Source organism: Castor canadensis, chromosome 16, assembly GCF_047511655.1.
Source record: "Castor canadensis chromosome 16, mCasCan1.hap1v2, whole genome shotgun sequence".
Taxonomy (NCBI): domain Eukaryota; kingdom Metazoa; phylum Chordata; class Mammalia; order Rodentia; family Castoridae; genus Castor; species Castor canadensis.
Window position 1 is genome coordinate 13,525,598 of NC_133401.1, and position 18,581 is coordinate 13,544,178.

Consider the following 18,581-nt stretch of genomic DNA (forward strand, 5'->3'; position numbering starts at 1 on the left):
TGGCGGACTCGGCGGACAGAGGACGGGGTAAGAGACGCGGATTGGTGGTGTGAGAGGGGCTAGTCGAAAGAGGAGGGGCCAAGACGAGCGATTGGCGGAGCAAGTGGGAAGGGGCGGTGCAAAGATGCTCCACCCAGCGGAGGAACGGATTGAGTCAGGAGTCCAGGGACAGAGCTAAGACTCGGGATTGGATAAGAGCGGATTTGGGGGCGAACATACAGATGCAAAGGGGCAAGGGCACGACTGACAGAGTTGGAAGAGGAATCGATCTTGAGTTGGTGGGTGCGATTTCTGCTCCCAAAGGCAGGAATGAGGAAAACTAATACGCTCAGAGCTCCTTTCCACCTCCCTTTGCAGATAATCTTCAAAAACACCCTTGCTCCAAGGGAGGGGGATGTAATCTAGCGGTAAGAGCGCTTGCCTAACGTCCGCAAGGTCCTGGGTTCAATCTACACCACACACACAAAAAAATTCGTTGGCTGGGCATGGTGGTATACGCCTGCAATCCCGGAAGTCAGACAAAACAAAACAGGGCATCTGTGATTTACGTTCTCTTCATAGTCTGACTGGTTCATTCCCATAGTTCAACTCCCTCCCCTGTTCGCGTCTCACATCTGTTTAGGAATCCGTTGCTTCATCTGAAACTCAGCCTAGCAACCAGTGACATTACCATCTTCAGGGGGTTGATTGGCTAGATTCAGAAACCTGAGAAACATTTCTTTTGTACCTTCCCACCGCACCCCAAAAACCAGAGACCCAGCAGGTAGCATTTGGCCGATGTATTTGCATAAAGGTAGAAGGGAAAACAGCAGGGACCGCGGCAGGCTGAGCTCACTGGCAGTAGAAATCCCATTTCTGAAAGAGAGAAAGGGAAAACAGTGGAGAGAAACCCGTGATCAGACCACAACGCAGCTAGTGGTTTTAGCAAACTCTGGCAGGCCACATAGTTATGCAAATTGGCCTAGAGCCTTCTAACCTTTGCACCTACCAATTAGACAAGAGTCACCAAGCCTAGCCAGGTGATGCACACCTGTAGTCACATGCACTCCGGGACTAAGACAGGTGGATTGAGGCCAGCCTGGGCTACATAGCGAGACCCTGTCTCAAAATAATAATAATAATAATAACTCTCCATTTACAGGTGAGAAAATTAAGGCAGTGAGAGAATTTGTCCCTGACTAATCAGCAAGGCTGCTGGACAGCCAAGGATAGGTGCATTTTTGCCCATCATCAAAACCCAAGGGTCCTCCCTCCAGAACCCTGCCACTCCCAAGACACTCACATCTGTCTTCACATCAATTTTGCCAGGTTTCAGAGTCTGGTTCTCAAGAACAATGCTACTAGGGAAATAGCCAAAGCGTGCAGCCAGGTCTCCATAGTAATCTCCCTGAACCTGGGGAAAAGGAATTAAAAGCTTGGTCTGGAAAGATGGCACGCTCATTCCAGCTGAAGGCCTGTGCACTATCCCTTCTCCCTGATCACCACATGCCTGGCTCCATCCTTGCCATTTGAATCTGTTTAAATGTCACCTGCTCAGAAGCGCTCCCCGAGGATTCAATATTAAGTAGCCACCTAGTCTAGTCACTCTGTATTAATGCTCACAGCAACACGTTTGCTGGTATTTTGGATGGCTTGCCTATTGTTCGTCTCCCTCCATTAGAATAAATACCATTCGCTGTTGTATCTTCAGTATCTAGAAAATAACTTGGCCATGATGTGCTGATACATACCTATAATCCTGGTACTTGGAGAGGCTGAGGTAAAAGGATCCTGAGTTTCAGGTCATCCTGGGCTATATAGTGAATTCGTCAAGACCAGCTTGGGCTACATATAAACACTGTCTCAAAAAAAAAAAAAGTGCCGGACACTGGTGGCTCATGCCTGTAATCCTAGTTACCCAGGAGGCAGAGATCAGGAGGATCACAGTTTGAAGCCAGCCTGAACAAATAGTTTGCAAGACCCTATCTTGAAAAACAACCGTCACAAAAAAAGGGCTGGTCCAGTGGCTCAAGGTGAAGGCCCTGAGTTCAAACCCCAGTACTCCCAAAAAAAAAAAAAAAAAAATAAGGCACTAAGTAGCTGGCACTGCAATTGCTAAAGGGTAAAAATAAAGTAGGTCACAAAACGTCCCCCAGTCCCAAATCTTTCAGTGCCCGCCCCCTCTAATTTTCCCTTCAGGTGGAAGATGGGTTTACTCCCACCCCAGTCCCATATCCTTCCCTCTGTCACTCTCCCAAGACTCACACTGCCTCCCCAGAAGAGCCTCCCACGGCCCTTCAGCTTCGAAAAGACATACACCACTTGGCCCCTATAGATAGTCAGGAAACGGCAGTCAGGAGCCACGTAGTCCTGAAGGGCCACAGCCATGGAAATGGGATCTGGGGAAGGAATAGAAGAAATTGACAGCACCCTCCACACAGATCAGCAACCCAAGCCCCAAACTCCAGGCTCTCCACTCTTACAGCTGCATTCCTCATCCGCACACAGCTTCCGGTCAGCCAGCTTGGGCATGGGGCGGCCTGCCCCATTAGGCCCTGCAAAAGCAGACAGCAAGATGATGACAGCGAAGAGCACTGGGGACCCTGCCATCATGGACTATAGCGAGTGACCAAGTGGAGAACGGGGTCTCCAATTTCCTCCTACCCTCCCTCTCTCTTAAAGCACAAGGAAACCTGTGTTCTCACTCTTGTCCCCGCCCCAAACCAATTTCACCCACACCATCTACCAATGTTATCCGGCCAGAACCATTTCAGCAACAGGGTGAGGGTGGGCGGGGGTCCAAAGAAATGCTCAGATAGGCCCAAGGCATCCCAAGTTACTCCCCAAGTACAGCCACCCCCTCAACAATCAGAGGCCAGGACAGGCAGGTTGAGATATTTGGTTCTATCATCTGGAGTGGGTTTAGGTACCCAGACCCCTGCTCTCTCCCGTCCAGGGACAGAACCAGAGGAGCCAGCATGGAAAACCACCTTGGAATTTCCTGTGCGGAGGGGCAGAACAAGGCAGCCTTTTGATTGTGGGAACAGCTCCAACCTCAGTACTGAGTGAATACTCCACATTGGGTCTACGCCAGGCAGTGTCTCACCTCACTCACTATTCCTCCTCACAAAGGCCACTTGCTGACTGGATAGCCTGGGTTAAGCTATTCTTCCCCTCAGAGCCTCAACTTCCTTATGTGTAAAATTGGATAAAAGCAAATCGTTACAGAGCATCTACCAAGTGTATTTTCACTTATAGATACTGTGCATCACATATAAATTATATAAAGGAACTTGGGTTAGGGGTGTAGCTCAAGTGGTAGAGGGCTTGCCTAGCAAGCATGGACCCCTAAGTTCAAAACCCTAGTACTGCCAAAAAAAAAAAGATCTAAGAGGTATACCAACCAGTCACAATGTGTGGCCCTTATTTGGATTCTGATCCAAAGTGTATATAGATTTGTATATGCAAATTTTGAACATCTGAATAGAAATCAGGTATCTAGTACTATTTCAAAACTTTTTTTAGAACAGGGTGCTGGTGGCACACCTCTATAATCCTGGCTAGTTGGGAGGCTGAAGTGGGGCCAGTCCAGACAAACAGTTCTCAAGACATCTCCAAAATAACTAGAACAAAATGGGACAGAGTTGTGGCTCAAGTACAGGCACAAAATCCCAAATATAATCAAACCCTAGTCCCACCAAAAAAGGAATGAAAACCTGAAGGCCTCTGCTGGGAGAGACTATTAGCCAGTAAGTCAGGTAAACTACGCTGTGAAGCTAAGGATATTTAGACGAACAGGGATGCAGGTCAGTGGCAGAGCACATACCTGGCAAGCACAAGGCCAGTTCAGTTTCTAGCACCAGAGATGCCCCATTACTGAGAAATAACCAGCTGTGGGGACTGTGACCCATTTTGTTCATGAAGTCACAAAGTTGTAGCGATCACTTCATTTCCCAAACCCCAATTCTCTTACCTACTGCAGTAGCTTAACGTGAACATTTGAAGACTGGGGATGTAGCTCAATGAGTGGCACAGCACTTGCCTACCATGCTTGAGGACCTGGTCTTGATCCCCAGCACCACAAAGCCAACCAAAAAAACATTTATTATCACTATTTCTGTTTCTGTGGGCTGAAAATCTGTGCACACAGCTTAGCTGGGTGTCAAGCCAGCCAAGGCTGCAGTTTCATCTGAAGACTGGACTGGTGGAGGATGGGCTTCCCCACTCTCAGGCAGCTGTTGGAAAGATTCAGTTACTTACAGAAGCTGGACTGCAGGCCTTTGTCCTCACTGGCTGTTGGCTGGAGGCTTCCCCAGCTTCTTGCCACGTGAATCTCTTCATGGACAACTAGCATGGTAGCTGGCTTCCCCCAAAGCCAGCAAGAGAAAAGCTAGTGTTTGTAATCTTGTGAAAGTGACATCCCATCATTGTGCTATTCAGTAGCTCCTCACCCTCCTTATCCATGGTTCGCTTCCTATGGTTTGTTACCCACAGTCTGAAAATATTAAATGAAAAATTCCAGAAATAAACAATGTGATTATGTGTTCCTTTCTGATGAAATCTCACTCCATCCTTGTCCACTGTATACACACTGTAAATGCTACCTGCCCATTATTCACAAGTAGCCATTTCAGTTATCAGATGAATGGAAGTATTCCAGTGCTTGTGTGCCAGTCACTCTTATGTTACTTAATAATTCCCCCAAAATGCAACACTAGCAATGCTGCCAATGCAAATATGCCAGGGCTGGGGTATATTGGTAAAGTGCTTGCCTAGCATTTGTAAAGTCCTGAGTTCCATCCTCAGCACTGGGGGAGGGAAAAGAAACAATTGTACTTATACCAAAAAGCTAGGCATAAGCCAGGTGCTGGTGGCTCACGCCTGTAATCCTAGCTACTCAGGATGCAGAGATCAGGAGGATCAAAGTTTGAAGCCAGCCCCAGCAAACAGTTCGCAATACTTTATCTCAAAAAAACCCATCACAAGAAAAAGGGCCTGGTGGAGTGAAGCCCCAGTACCCCTGCACATGCACACACACACATGCACACACACAACTGTAAAATGCTTAGTTTTTGTAAAAAGGTGAAAGTTCTCAATAAGGAAAAAAAAATCCTCGGTTGAGGTTGCTAAGATCTACAATAAAAACAAATCTGTGAAATTGTGAAGGACAAACAATTCACACTAGTTTTGCAGTCACACTTCAAACTGCAAAGGTTATAGCCACAACGCATGGTGAGATGGAAAGAGCATTGTCAGCTTCTGTACAACCTGTGGGTTCGGGCACACAACTAGAGGGTTTTAGAACAATCGTAGCCCCCACAGAAAAGGAGGACTGCTATACTTATCTGAAGCAGGTCACTAGGTCCAGCTCACGCTCAAGACAAGGGGATTTCACAAGTGTGAATATCTGAGGGTGGTAATTGGCCATTTTAGAAATTGCTGACCATACTCAAAACTTTATACGTGACCCAAAGACAGCCACAGAAAGCTCCACAGAAACCCCCTGTATCCTCCTCCCTCTGTACTGCAGTAAACCAGGGCTCCTCAGAAATAGAATTCTGAAGACAATGCAAAAGGAGTTTCCCTTCTTCATAGGCCTCACTGAGCCCATTTCCACCCAAGACCTTTGCACTACCTTCAGACCTTCCCATGGTCAGCTGCTCCCAGTCTTTTGGGAGCACTCAGCTCCCAACTTCTAACCACTCTGTTCAATAATGTCCCTTCAGATTTCTTTTTCCATCTTCCTGAGAAAACTCAGACCTAGAGTTCATTCACGGGCCAAGGTCAGAATGATAGTGGTGAAGGATTTAAACTCGTTTCATCTGTAAATTTGCTTCAGAGACCCACATGCATAGAATGCATAGAACCATTCTCCAGAGGATCCACCTCCCTCCCAGCCACCCTTACCTCTAGACTGGCAACTCAGTTTTTTTTTGTTTTTTTGTTTTTTTTTGCCAAGCAAAGGATGGACACATGGACTTGGAGCCAGGGGGGGAGTTGTTCAGGGCAGAGATGCACCCATGAGCTCACACCATGAGAGCACACAGCAGCTTCACCCCAAAGCAGGTCTTTTCTCGATCACCCTGACTGTTTCCAACCCAGCAGTTCTGTTTCACTGGCACACAGTATGTGCAATCAGCTCATCAATTTCATTCACCGTGCATACCCTATCCCTTGACAGTGCTAGCACCTAATGGGTACTCACTAAATACATGCTCAGTTTAGAATTCTTACCAAGTACTGGTATGTGTGAGTGTCAAGTGAATACAAGCATTATCATGGCATTAATAAAGGGACTCTCCTTTACACAGGAAGAAAATGAAGCTCAGAACAGGACATCAGTCACCCGTGGGGTCACAGCTAAGGTGTTTGTTCTCAGAGTAGACACCAGGAGTGGCAGACCACAGAACTCACATGTCACAATCACTAGGTCCACAGTTCCCAGTGCAGTGGGTGAGATGTTTCCACTACATCATTCAGAGAAGATGGCAAACCCTTTCTCCTTCCTCTCTTTCAGACTACACAGAGAGCAGGCTGCACTGGGTGCTGGGAACCGTCACTCTACTACTGTTCCACTTCAATGCAGAGTGCAAAGCAGGAACAAGGGTGGGCTTAGAGCCCCAGCAGGAAATAGTGGTCAGAGAGAATGGGGTATCCTTACAGGTAACATCTCTGTGCAGTACACAACATGCCTAAAGGTACATGGCAGCCCTGAAGGATGATTTGAGACAAAATAGGAAAATGCTGCAGTACGTAAGTCTGGATAATGTTACTACGTCATTTTTGTGTTTTCCCAAAGTTGTGTCCCCCAAAATTTCAAGAAATCTAAAAGCCCAGGATATCCTGATGTGAAGGGAAGGGAACCATGAAAGGCAAGAAAACAGAACAGACAAATGGTTGTGAAAAACCAAACCTTAAAAAACCACTTTAATTCCAGCCTAACAGCGCCAGGTGCAATGTCTGGGGACAGACTCTGGGTACAATGCTGTGTGGCGACCACGCACTCACACACGGCTCTGAGAAGCCCCCAAGGGGGACTTACCTTCAGGGACTGAGCCAAGGGGGGAGGGTGGCCCCAGAATGGGGACTGGGGCAGTCCCGGGGGTTGGGGAAAGGTGCTACTTCTTGGCAAAGGAGATCTTCATGGCATTGTTCTGGGTGATCTTAAAGCCCTGCAGGGCATCGCGAGCTGCCCCTGCCTGTACCTCATTGTCAAACTCCACAAAGGCAATATCATGCCGCCCAGGGACCAGACGGACCTCCTTGAAGCCAGGGAACCTGTGAGAAGGGAAAGACAGAACTCAGGAACCCAACTCAGCACTTCCCAGAACATTCCCCCTCTACAGAGGCTACAGATGACACTCAATATGCTACAGGATAGGCCCTCATAACAAAAGATTACGAGAACCAGGTGCCAGGGGCTCATGCCTATAACCCTAGCTACTCAGGAGGCAGAGATGAGGAAGATCCAGGTTCAAAGACAGCCAGGGCAAATAGTTCGAGAGAACCTATCTTGAAAAACCCATCACAAAAAGGGCTGGTGGAGTGGCTCAAGGTGTAGGACCAAAGTTCAAACCCCAGTACCACAAAAAAAAAAAAAAAAAATACAGCCCAAATGCTAAGCTGAGAAACTCTACTGTAAACATACTATTTAATGAAAATCTTAAACAATGCAACCACAGCCTAGACCACCAGAATCCTGAAATCCCGCCTTTCCCCATCACTACTCACCTTCAGAAACAGCAGTCCTCACTCCTATGAAGAGCTGCTTATTGCCCTCCTCATTCCTCACTGCCTTTTCCATTAGACAACCCTCTGAATGTTTCTTCAGCATCTTTTATCAATATTCTCACAAAATGCGTATTGTTTGGTGGACAAGGTATGCAAGTGGTACCGTTTTCCTGTTTTCATTCAAATTTTCCCCTTAGCACTGTCATAATAAAGAACAATTCAAGCCAGGCATGGTGGTGCACACCTATAATCCCAGTACTCCAGAGGCTGAGGCAGAAGTTCAAGATCAGCCTGGACTACTACATAGGGAGTCTGAAGCCATCCTGAGCTACATAGTGAGACCCTGTCCCAGAAAAAAAAAAAAAAAAATCCAAGTTGTTCTTTTCTTTTTTCTTGGTGGTGCCGGTGTTCGAATTCAAGACCTCACGCTTGCTAAGCAGGCGCTCTACCACTTGTATCATTCTGCCGATCCTGTTTTTTGTGTTGGGTATTTTCCGAGATAGGTTCTTGGGAACTATTTGCCTGGAGTTGGCTTCAAACCATGATCCTTTTGATCTCTGCCTCCTAACTACCTAGGATTACAGACATGAGTAACCAGCGCCTAGGTCAGGTTTCTTTTTTCTGTTTCTTCAAACTACTGCACTATATATCACATGGCAAGTACTGGCATTTAACCTGTCCCTTCTCGAAGGCTGCCTTCTATGCCCTACCATAAACACTGTGACGGATACCTCTCCCAGTCCTTTGGAACAGGTGTCAATCTCTACAAGATGTGTGATCAGTAGCAGAACCACCAGATGAGCTCACCCCACTGCACTCAATTCCGTACACAATGGCCACACTGGTCTCCATCCCATCAGCAGGGCCCGAGGGTTCCTGTATCTCCACCTCCCATACCGAGCAAAGCCAATGCTTAATGACGTCTTGCTGTTTTACACACACCTTGTGCTGCATTTCTCCGTTTCAGAGCCTGGAATCTGCTCACCACCACCTCCCCAAAGGCTGATCGAGGCTAGCATTCCCTGGCCACGATGATCCCTCCTGGCTCATCATCACCACCTCTCCCCTACGCCATAGGCCCAGCCTCGGCTTCCTCATCCCCCTTTCACACCTTCAGTCTTGGTTGGCTCCTACTAGTGAGCCTGAGCTGACTCAGGGCTCCAAAAGCAGAACTGAGACCTGCGCCTGTGGTGAGACCTTCTGGCCACCACTTTCCAACCCCAGCCCAGCCACAGGCCACTTACTGGTTGAAAAGCATGGACAGCATGAGCTCGTTTGTCTCTTCGGGCAGGTTGGTGAGGAACAGGATGTGATTGGGTGGATTCTCAGAAAGCTGTCGGGAGGAAGAAGAACCTGTGAGTACTCAATCTAGTTGTGGGTCCTGCTAGTAGCCCCTACCCCCAACTGGAGTATTTCTAGAACTTTCACCTGACGTAAGTGTTGCCTGTCCACCCATACTCTGCCCCCATCAGCTGTAGACCAGACGTAAGTTTTTCCAATTGGTTGCTGCTGTATCTCTAGAGGGCAGTGTGGGGCCTGGCGCACAAGCTGGAGCTCAGTAAATCATAGGAAGACTCTAGACGCTGGCCCCTGCTCCAGCTTCACCCTGAACTTCAGACCTCCACCAAACATGGGCCCACCGACTCCTCTGCTACATTTCATCACTCAGGGAGATTGAGTCCAACATCACCTGTGGGGAGGGCTCCCCAGACCACCTCCCACTGCTCCCCTTCTATCACGTGAGGCCTGTGGGAAGAAGATCAGATACTTACAGGCTGGGCAGGTGGCATCTGCCCTGGCATGAGCTGCTGAGGAGGCATGGCTCCCGGGGGGATCTGGCCGGGTGCAAGGCCTGGCGGCGGGATCATGCCAGGAGGCGGCATGTAAGGAGGCTGGCCTGGCATGTGGTGCATGATGCGAGGTGCCTGAGTCATTGGCGGCATACCCTGCGGAGAGAGATGGCATGGCTAACATGCTGGGCTGGGAGGCGAGGGCACAGTGCCCACAGGGGCCAGAGGAGCAGAGGCCATTAGCAGAAACCCAAAGGTGAGACATAAGAGACTCAGACTTAGCCAAGCACGGGGCACACACCTGTAACCCCAGCACTCCTGAAACTGAGGCAGGAGGATTGCCTGTGCAAGGCCAGCCTGGGTTACATAGCTAGACCCTGTCTCAAAAAAGTAACACATGTGGCTGTGTCTGGACTCTTCATTCTGCTCCACCAGTCCATCTTCCTATCCAAATGATAATAGCAGGTCATCTTGATTGCTCAAGTTTCAGAATGAGTCTTCAGCCAGGAAGTGTCCACCAGGACTCTTATTGTATGTTAATGCATCTGTGTTCACTAATCAACCTTAGGTCAGTGTGGGGAGACCCCCACCTCCTTACCGTACTGAACTGAGTCACCCAATACACAGCCTCCGATTTCTCCCCATAATGGTCTACAGTTTGTTTCACTATAGTGTTTTTACATTTTTTTTTTGATGATGGTACTGAAGTTTGAACTCAGAACCTTCCACTTGCTAGGTAGCTGCTCTATCACTTTAGCCACACCCCCTGCCCTGTTTTAGTTATCTTTCAGGTAGGGTCTTGTGTTTTTCTGCTCAGGCCAGCCTGAACTACAATCCTCCTACTTCTGCCTCCCATGTAGCTGGGATGACAGGCATGCACACCACTACACCTGGCTTGTTTGTCAAGATGGGGTCTCACTATCTTGCCTGGACTGGCATCAAACCACGATCCTCCCAGTTTGCCTCCTGATTACAGGGAAGAATCACTACGCCTGGTGGTTTTACATACTTGTTGGATTTACTGCCACTTGCAAGTTCCCAGTGTGGAGTTTACTTGCTTATAACATGTGAAAACAACTATTTTTTTCATATTGACCTTATATCCAGCAACCTTTGTAAACTAAGTTCACTTATTAATCCTAACAATTAATTAGCAGATTCTGAATTTTAGGGCTGACATAATGGCTCTAGAAGTAGAGCACCTGCCTCGCAAATGTAGTTCAAGTCCCAGTACCACAAAAAATGATTTTATACATTGACTTAAAAACCAAGGTCAAGGAGAGAAACCAGGCAACAAATACAGAAACAGACTTTCAGAAACAGTCAAGCAGAGCAAGCACAGCAGAGACAATGCCATCCAGGTTCTCTCCAAAACAGAAACACAATCTCTGTAAGGAAATGAAAGGGTGAGGTGTGAATCCCCAGAGGAAGACCTATTTCCACCTGGCTCCTGTGCCAGGCCATGTGGCTGAAGGCTGCCTGGTAGTGAGAGGGACAAGTCTCTGTGCCCTGGCTTACCGGAACAGGCCCCTGGACAGCTCCCACCACAGGGGCAGCCGCCCCGCCCTGCACGGCCTTCTTGGCAGATGGGGTCTCCTGGCTCTTGGGCTTCCTCTTCTCCCGCTTGCGGTCCCGCTCTACAAAGGTGCCCTTCATCTTGGCAATGATGTCCGAGTCTGTCTTGGCATATTGGATACGCTGCCAAACAGAGAGCAGGAAGGTCAAGGGCAATGAGTGGGTTCAAAATCAGACTTTACCAAGAGCTTGCTAAGAAACACAGAAATCGCTGGGCTACAATTTCCTCATCTGTAAAATGTGATTATTTCTCATTTAGAAGGAATTTAAGTGCTAGGAACAAACCAGACTTTGTACACGGTAAGAGCATGGTTTGTATTCCTAAGGGACGATGACACAGCCCTGAGGATCATTCCAAAGGCTGAGCCTGAGAAGAAAAAGCCAGGACAGAGGCACTATACAGGGCGGCTGGATCAGTGGCAGGGGTGTTCTGGTCACCTGACAAGGTAAAACTCATCCTTTTCAGTCATCCAGGCCTGTTCTAGGCTCTAGGAGCACAGCAAGGAGATTATTAGACAAAAGCCCTACTCAATGGAGTTTACTCAGCAAGAGAAGGAAAGTAAAGATTAGAAAAGAGTTGAATGCCAGGCACCAGAGGCTCATGTCAGTAATTGAGGATCGTGGTTTGAAGCCAGCTCAGGCAAACAGTTAGAGACACCCAATCTGGAAAACAACCATCATAAAAAAGGGCTGGTGGAGAGGCTCAAGATGTAGGCCCTGAGTTCAAACCCCAATACTGCAAAAAAAAAAAAAAAAAAAAAAAAAAAAGGAGTTAAGACATAAAGTACTGAGGAGTGGTATTTTTAAAACAGATGGGAGTGGCCAGGAAAGACCTCACCAAGATGACATTTGTGCAGAGACACAAAAGAAGTGGGGACCAACCCCAAGGATAATCTGGAGAAAGAGCCTAACAGCAACGGAACAGCCATGAAAAGAGTTAAGGCCTACATGGCATGTTCCAGAAATATGAGGGGATGAGAGGGAGGCAGAAGGCAAGGCCACAAGGACTATAGGGAACAGGAACCCTGTCTTTTCCTAGGAAGCTGAAAGCCATGAGGTATGAGCAGGAGTGATGACTCTCACTCATGTCTTGAGAGAAGCTCTGAGGCTGTGGTGTGGAACACAGCCTGTTGGCAGCAGGAAATAAAGCAGGACACCCAGTGAGCAGGTCACTGCCACTGTCCTGCCAAGGAAAGGTGGTGGCTAGAACCAGGACAATAGCAGGGAGGAGCAAGAAGCAGGCAGTCAGTAGATATGTTTTGAAGGTAGAGTGGAGAGTTCTGACAAAATTCACACATGCCAGAGTGCTTGATGTGCTCCAAGTAGTGATCTAGGGGAGGGAAGTAATGTAAAATTTACAGTTTCAAACTTTCAAAAGTCAATTCCAAGAGCTTGAGAAAGGCAATGGGAAGATGTGGCAATGCCAGGCTCCCATACTTACAGGTGACAACAGGAAACAGTCAATGCTCTATCCTCTCCAGATAAAGGCTACAGGCAGCCCAGCTGTTCTGGGATGCACTGCCTCTGTGATCCGCCTCTGCATGGAGGTGACCTGCCTGAGATTTGTTGTCACTGCCCCCAGGGAAGTGGTTTAGGGAGACAAACTCAAAAACTGATTGAGGCAGTGAAGGAAAAGGCTCAAATACAGAACCAAAGCCGCTGGTCAGAGATAGGCCAGGAATTCTAGTTTAGGGCAGACTTTGGGCCACCCCTCACCTCCCACAGACTGCAGCTCACCCCTTGAAGTCCACTTGGCCCCCGGAACATCTACAATCCACCCTAGCCTCTCATCTCATTGCCTTGCCTTAGTCCAGACCCACTCCCTGCCATGTGGGAACCTAAGCCAGCTTCACCTTAGCAACTAGACCCGAAGTCCCCCTCCTTTAATATATTCTACCCAATAGCCAGAGACATCTCCTTAAGTCCTTCCACAGCTCCCCACCACTCTAAGATCAAGTTTACTTTCAGGACAACTCCAGCTCCTCAATCTAACATCTGGAGTGGTCTCAAAAGTCATGTCCTCTCCACTACTTCCAGCAAAATGAGTTTGACTGACTGGCTTCCTCGATTACACATACTCTTGGTTATTTCTGGACCTTAATCCCCATGGTCCCTCTACTTACTTTCTGTCTCTCCTCCGCCAGCTAACTCTTCTCCTTCAAGTTTCACCTCATCTAGAGCTGCCCGAACCCCTAAAGTGGGTGAGATGCCTCCCCTAAACTCCTCCAGCTCCCTTATCCTGGCCCCGACCCCTCTGCCTGTGTCTCCCCATCTTGGCCTCTACTTCTCTGTCCTTTCCCAACAGGATGTGGGTCTGAAAGAGCAGGTCTGGGGGATTCCTTAATCGCTGCATGTCTCCACACCCCCAATATGAGGAACAGTAGTGCAAAGGAACAGCAAGAAAGTACCATCCTTAGGGAACTAGACCACAGGGGACACGAGATGTAGGCCCATTCAGTCTCCTGCAACACACACACATACACACACTCACCCTCCACATCACAATGCTCACCATGGGCTTGTCATAGAACGGAAAACCCTGCATGGAGCGCAAGGCGTTGGTAGCACTGCTCACTTCCTTAAAGATGACAAAAGCCTGGCCCCTCATCTTCAGGCTCCGGGACACCAGAATATCCAGGATCTGGCCAAACTGGGAGAAGATGGCGTACAGGGACTTTTTCAGCTCTGCAATCAGGAAGAGAAGACCCACCATGACCAGAGCCGTTGGCATCACGTCCTGGGACTTGAGCTCCTATTTTCAGAGGAAGTGCAGCCCAGCTGAGAGGCCACCTGCTCACTGACAGAGCACCCAGAGTACCACAGGTCAATAATCGCTCAAGACCCCACAATAACTGCAGAGGCCAAGAACCACAAGTGCTCGAGCACACTCTTCTGCAAGATGTGTACAGCCATGACACCTGACCCACAGAGCTGCTGCGTGAGAACGTGAGTGCCTTCATGCAAAGGGTGCACAGGAAGTGCTCAAGAACAGAACATAAACACATCTTTTCATTGCTGTGTCTCCAGCCACCCAAGCCCAATACCCCAATTCTGCTACAAGCTTTGCCCTCCCTACCTGGAACTCCCTTTTAATGTTCACATGGCTGCCACCTCCTTCTACACCCAGGTCTCAGCAGAAATGCTACCATTTCCCAAGAGGCTCCTCCGACGGCCATGCCTACATGTTCCCCCTCTCCTTTCCCTGGCAGGCCTTCACTTTGTGACATTTCCAACTCCTGACTCCATAAGTTTACTCTTTTTTTTTCCTTCAGTGCTGGGAACTGAGCCAGAGCCTCCCACATCCTAAGCAAGCTCTCTACCACTTGAACCTCACCCCCAGCCCTTTTGTCTGTATTGCTGTTCTTGAGATAGGGCCTCACTAATTTTGCTTGGGCTGGCTTCAAATGCAACATCTTCTGCCTCCACCAAGCTCGAAGTAGCTTGGATTATACACATGTGCTACCACACCTGGCTCTGCCTCTCCTTCTTAAGAGCCATAAGCATGCCCAATTTGTTTACTGTAGTCTCCCCACGTCCACCATAGATCTCAGCATACAACTGTCTCTACAAACACTGATGAAGACACCATGAAGTACCTTATGGAAACAACTTCACTAAATCCTCACAACAACCCTACAAGGGGTTGTCCCAATTGCATCAAGATAGAAAGAGGCTCCCACAAGACTTTGTCACTGTATAGGGTGTATATTTCTGAGGATGCAGAGAGGGACATGGCAGAGCCAAGTTCACACCTGAGTCCATCGGAACCCAGCGCCACTACAACTCCCCAGCAAACTGCCTCACTTAACAGCAAACAGGGCTCGAGCTAAACAAAAAAGGACCAAGTAGGCCTGAAAGGGGTACCAACACCTTATCAAAGAAGACAGCGGAGGTGTAGCTGCTTGGTGAATGAGAAGAAAATGTGTTGGAGGGGGTGGACATAGCTCAAAGGGTTTTGAAGCAATTAGGCAAAAATTTCCCCTAGTCCTGGCAGAGGCTCAAGTGGTAAAGCACATGCCTAGCAAGCATAAGGCCCTGAGTTCAAACCCCAGTACCACCCCCCCCCAAAAAAATTGTTGGAAACAGGTCTGTTCCCATGCTCCATACAGGCAAACACAGGCCTGTCAGACTGGACTCCAGATCTCTCCCCGCTCTCCAGCCTCCTCTCTTACCTGCTTCTTTTTTGTTGTTGAACAAAGTCCCATGTCTCCCCAGGCTCACAAGACCATTTGCTCACTAGAAGCTTCTCTGTGACTCACAGGCTTCTACGCCTTAGGTCCACCAAACTACTTGTAGTCCCCAGAATGCCCCAAGCTCTTTTGTCCCTAGTTATTTGAGCATGCTGGCCCATCTAAGAAACACGTGAAACTATTTTCCAAAATGTCTCCTTTTCTAAAGGGCCAGGGACATGGCTCAAGTTGTAAGAGTACAGGCGCAAAGCCACAAGTTCAAACCCCAGTACCACTGAAAAAGTCTCCTTTTCCATCAAGCAAATGAGCCTTTCTAGGCTCTCATCAAGTCTTTCTAGGCTCCAAATCCCAGCATAACCACTCTGACAGTGCTTCCCCCATTATGGCCCTGGCTACTTCAAGCTGTCACTGTCTCAGGGCAGGACCGGACTCTGAGTCAGCAATGTACCCACAGCACTGCCCAGTACAGGGCAGGCACCAGAATCTAAAAGCACATGTTGAACTTATGTTCCTTGTGTTGTTTTCTTCAACAGCTTTATTGGTAATATAAACTTAATCCCAATAGCGCCTTTGGGTCTTTTGACAATCTTTCTTTTTTTTGCAGGCTGTGTAGGATGGAGGGGAGCAGTGCAAGACAGGGTCTTGCTGTGTACTCATCTGCCTCAACCTACAAAATGCTAGGATTACAGGTAGGTATCATCAGGCCCAGCCTTGTGAAAATTTTCTTGAGGTGGCAATAAGAGCTAACATTATCCACCCCTCACTAATTGCTAGGTACTATAAAAAAGCAGCACATTGCTAAGATTTGACTACTTTGATTCCCACAATATCTATGTGAAACAGGTATCATGACTTTGCCCAGTTTCAGAAAGTCTGTGAGTCTTTCTGATTTCTAGAATTGAGGGTTTTGGGTTTATTTTGTTTTGGTGCTGGGGAATCAAACTCAGGGCCTTAACTCAGAAATGCATTCTACCCCTGAGCTACACACCCAGACAAGAACTGACTTTATTTTTGCTTTGTTTTGAAACAGGATCTGGCTATGTAGCCCAGACTGGTCTCAAATTTATGATTGTCCTGTCTCAGTCTTCCAAGTGCTGAGATTACAGGGTGTGCCAAACATTCCTGGTTCAAGAATTGAGTTCTTAAGGAGAATCCCATACCTGAGGCCAGAAGACTTTCCTTGCTATGTGATCTTGAGCAAGTTACATCATCCAAGTCTCACTTTTGTGTTTGTGTGTGTGTGTGTGTGTGTGTGTGTGTGTGTGTGTGTGAGAGAGAGAGAGAGAGAGAGAGAGAGAGAGAGAGAGAGAGAGAGAGACTGGGGTTTGAACTCTGGGACAACAACTTGGGCCACTCCATCAGCCCTTCTGTTTATGTGTGAGATGGGTTTTTTTGGGATAGGGTCTCTAGAACTATTTGCCCTGGCTGGCTTTGAACCAAGATCTTCCTTCCTGATCTCTGCCTGAGTAGCTAGGATTACAGTGCCACTGGCTGCCCGGATCCAAGTCTCGCTTTCTTAATCTTGGAAACAGGAATAACGCATACAGCATCAAACCTGTAATCCCAGCTGCTGTGGAGATGGAGATCTGGGGCAATGCAATTCAAGATGAGCCCAGGCAAAAGGTTTGCAATACTCTATCTCAACTGATGGTTGGATGAGGTGGCTCATGCCTGTCATTCTCAACTTTATGTGGGAAAGCACAAATAGGGAGGACTGCTGCCCAGGCCAGCCACAGCATAAAGTGAAACTCTATTTCAAAAACCACCACCACAAAAAGAGCTGGCCAGTGGCTCAAATGGTAGCATACCTGCCTAGCCAAGTTCAAGACCCTGAGCTCAACCACCCAGTACCAAAAAAAAAAGGAATACCAACCAACAGCATTCTCCTGCTGGCTTGTTGTAAAAATTAAATATACTCAAGGTTTACAGCCTGGCAGGTGTGGTCCCCCAAGCCTACAGAAGAGGCAAGAGAATCAAGGCCAGTCTGAGATACTCAGCAGGTCCCTCTCAATAAAAATACATATAAAATTATAAAAGCCCAAAAAAAAAAAAATAAAATAAACTAGCCCATGTTACAGTGTTCAACATCATTATTATATATCTTCGTTGTAGGATGATCACTGAGAATGCCACAGCAACCCAGGCAGACTGTTTCTGCTGCTCTCAAGGGTCAGTGGGGTGACAGCCTGACAACAGCAGAGTGATCTGGGCTTGATGGAGGAGAGGGAATCCAAGCAGGAAGGCTTCCTGGAAGAGGGGGTCCCAAAACCTTGAAGGATTACCAACAGCGGCCAGGTGAACGAGTCTAAGAGGACGGGTGTACTGAAAACAGGAAGCAGCTACGTACAAAGGGCACGGGGCTACCTTAACAGTTTGACTGGAGGTAGAATAGCACCAGCTCAGGCGAGATAATGGAGTCCAGACCATCCCGAGAACTCACCATCCTTCTTGATCTTCTCATTGAGGTTGTTGATATAAATAGTGTGGTTGGGGCGAGTCTCGGGAACTGCCATGGTTGGGAGAGGCTTAGGTTGGGCTTAAAGAAGAAAAAAAGGTGACTTTAGCCCTGGGTTTCTCCAAATCCTTTGTCCCAACGCTGCCTTAGGGACTCAGCTCAGTGATGTCCCAAAACGAAGCCAGTTAAGACCGGAATTAGGCAAGGACAGCACACCTTGGGCAACAAAGCGTGCGTAGGACCCACTTCTTCAGCACGCGTGAAGGAACTACCAAAAGGTTTCCTACGAGTCCCAGGATGCTCCACGTGACCCAGGAGGCGGAGCGTTCCAAGCGACGATTCCCATTGGCCCACGCGCCCGAAGGGCAGCCCGGGAGAAAATAACCCGGATGTCAGAGCCAGTTAACAAAGCAGGGACGAATTTGGGACACAATGGTGTCGCACAGCGAAAAAAATCACCCCCAGACTAGGCACAGGAAAGCCCAAAGCCAAATACTCCCACTCACCTACCCGGTGCCGATGGCAGCCTGAGTCCGAGGTAACTTACAGACTGAGCCGCAGTTCCCACAAGTGACACCAACTACGTTCCTCTGACCAGACTACAAAGCTTCCTCTCCTGGCCCCGCCTCACTTTTCTGCAAGCCAATCCTCGCACGGAAATTCGTTAGGTCGACCAATCAGAGTAAGTCTCGTATCTGTGCTCGGAACTTGCCAATCAAAAGGACACTGGGATTCCCGCCTTAGCAAAAAAAAAAAAAAAAAAAAAAATCCCGCCCCCCCTGCAACAGCTTTGCCTCCAGCCGCGCCCAGGCTTACGGACCAATCAGAGAAAGTCACGAGCTTTTTGCCAATCGGGCTGCT

General features: G+C 48.2%; 2 protein-coding genes across 7 annotated transcripts; both read right to left on the reverse strand.

Moving 5' to 3' along the window:
• Nucleotides 1-98: 98 nt before the first annotated feature.
• On the reverse strand, nucleotides 99-4,377 carry Mia (MIA SH3 domain containing). Of its 4 annotated transcripts, none has more exons than XM_020181388.2 (5): nucleotides 4,240-4,377; nucleotides 2,463-2,534; nucleotides 2,245-2,378; nucleotides 1,283-1,393; nucleotides 99-855 (listed from the first exon to the last, which is right to left on the reverse strand). In XM_020181388.2, the coding sequence occupies exons 1-5, from the start codon at nucleotides 4,331-4,333 to the stop codon at nucleotides 832-834; spliced, it is 435 nt and encodes a 144-aa protein (XP_020036977.1). In that variant the 5' UTR covers nucleotides 4,334-4,377; the 3' UTR covers nucleotides 99-831. The 4 variants fall into 4 exon arrangements, 2 of the variants coding, with proteins under 2 accessions (XP_020036977.1, XP_020036978.1); XR_012442477.1 differs by having other exon boundaries at nucleotides 817-855; nucleotides 1,283-1,837; XR_012442478.1 differs by lacking the exon at nucleotides 99-855 and adding an exon at nucleotides 1,731-1,837.
• Nucleotides 4,378-6,876: 2,499 nt separating this feature from the next.
• Snrpa (small nuclear ribonucleoprotein polypeptide A) lies at nucleotides 6,877-18,365 on the reverse strand. Of its 3 annotated transcripts, none has more exons than XM_020181386.2 (7): nucleotides 18,231-18,365; nucleotides 17,706-17,801; nucleotides 13,588-13,760; nucleotides 11,019-11,198; nucleotides 9,483-9,656; nucleotides 8,955-9,043; nucleotides 6,877-7,257 (listed from the first exon to the last, which is right to left on the reverse strand). In XM_020181386.2, exons 2-7 carry the CDS (start codon nucleotides 17,776-17,778, stop codon nucleotides 7,098-7,100), a joined length of 849 nt encoding a protein of 282 aa, XP_020036975.1. In that variant the 5' UTR covers nucleotides 17,779-17,801; nucleotides 18,231-18,365; the 3' UTR covers nucleotides 6,877-7,097. The 3 variants fall into 3 exon arrangements, with proteins under 3 accessions (XP_020036975.1, XP_020036974.1, XP_073913187.1); XM_020181385.2 differs by having other exon boundaries at nucleotides 18,227-18,364; XM_074057086.1 differs by lacking the exon at nucleotides 18,231-18,365 and adding an exon at nucleotides 17,937-18,147.
• Between the last annotated feature and the right edge of the window lie 216 nt (nucleotides 18,366-18,581).

Bases quoted from the DNA above. Each gene is read 5' to 3' on its own strand.
- Mia (XM_020181388.2), bottom strand. From the start codon at position 4,333: ATGCTAGTTGTCCATGAAGAGATTCACGTGGCAAGAAGCTGGGGAAGC. The intron at 2,535-4,239 runs GTAAGTAACTGA...CTGCTTTTGCAG, and splicing joins AGGCCTGCAGTCCAGCTTCT to GGCCTAATGGGGCAGGCCGC. The intron at 1,394-2,244 runs GTGAGTCTTGGG...CCTTTTCCCCAG, and splicing joins GGCTCTTCTGGGGAGGCAGT to GTTCAGGGAGATTACTATGG.
- Snrpa (XM_020181386.2), bottom strand. From the start codon at position 17,778: ATGGCAGTTCCCGAGACTCGCCCCAACCACACTATTTATATCAACAAC. The intron at 9,657-11,018 runs GTAAGCCAGGGC...CTCTCTCCGCAG, and splicing joins CTGTCCAGGGGCCTGTTCCG to GGTATGCCGCCAATGACTCA. The intron at 9,044-9,482 runs GTAAGTATCTGA...TCCTCCCGACAG, and splicing joins AGATGCCACCTGCCCAGCCT to CTTTCTGAGAATCCACCCAA.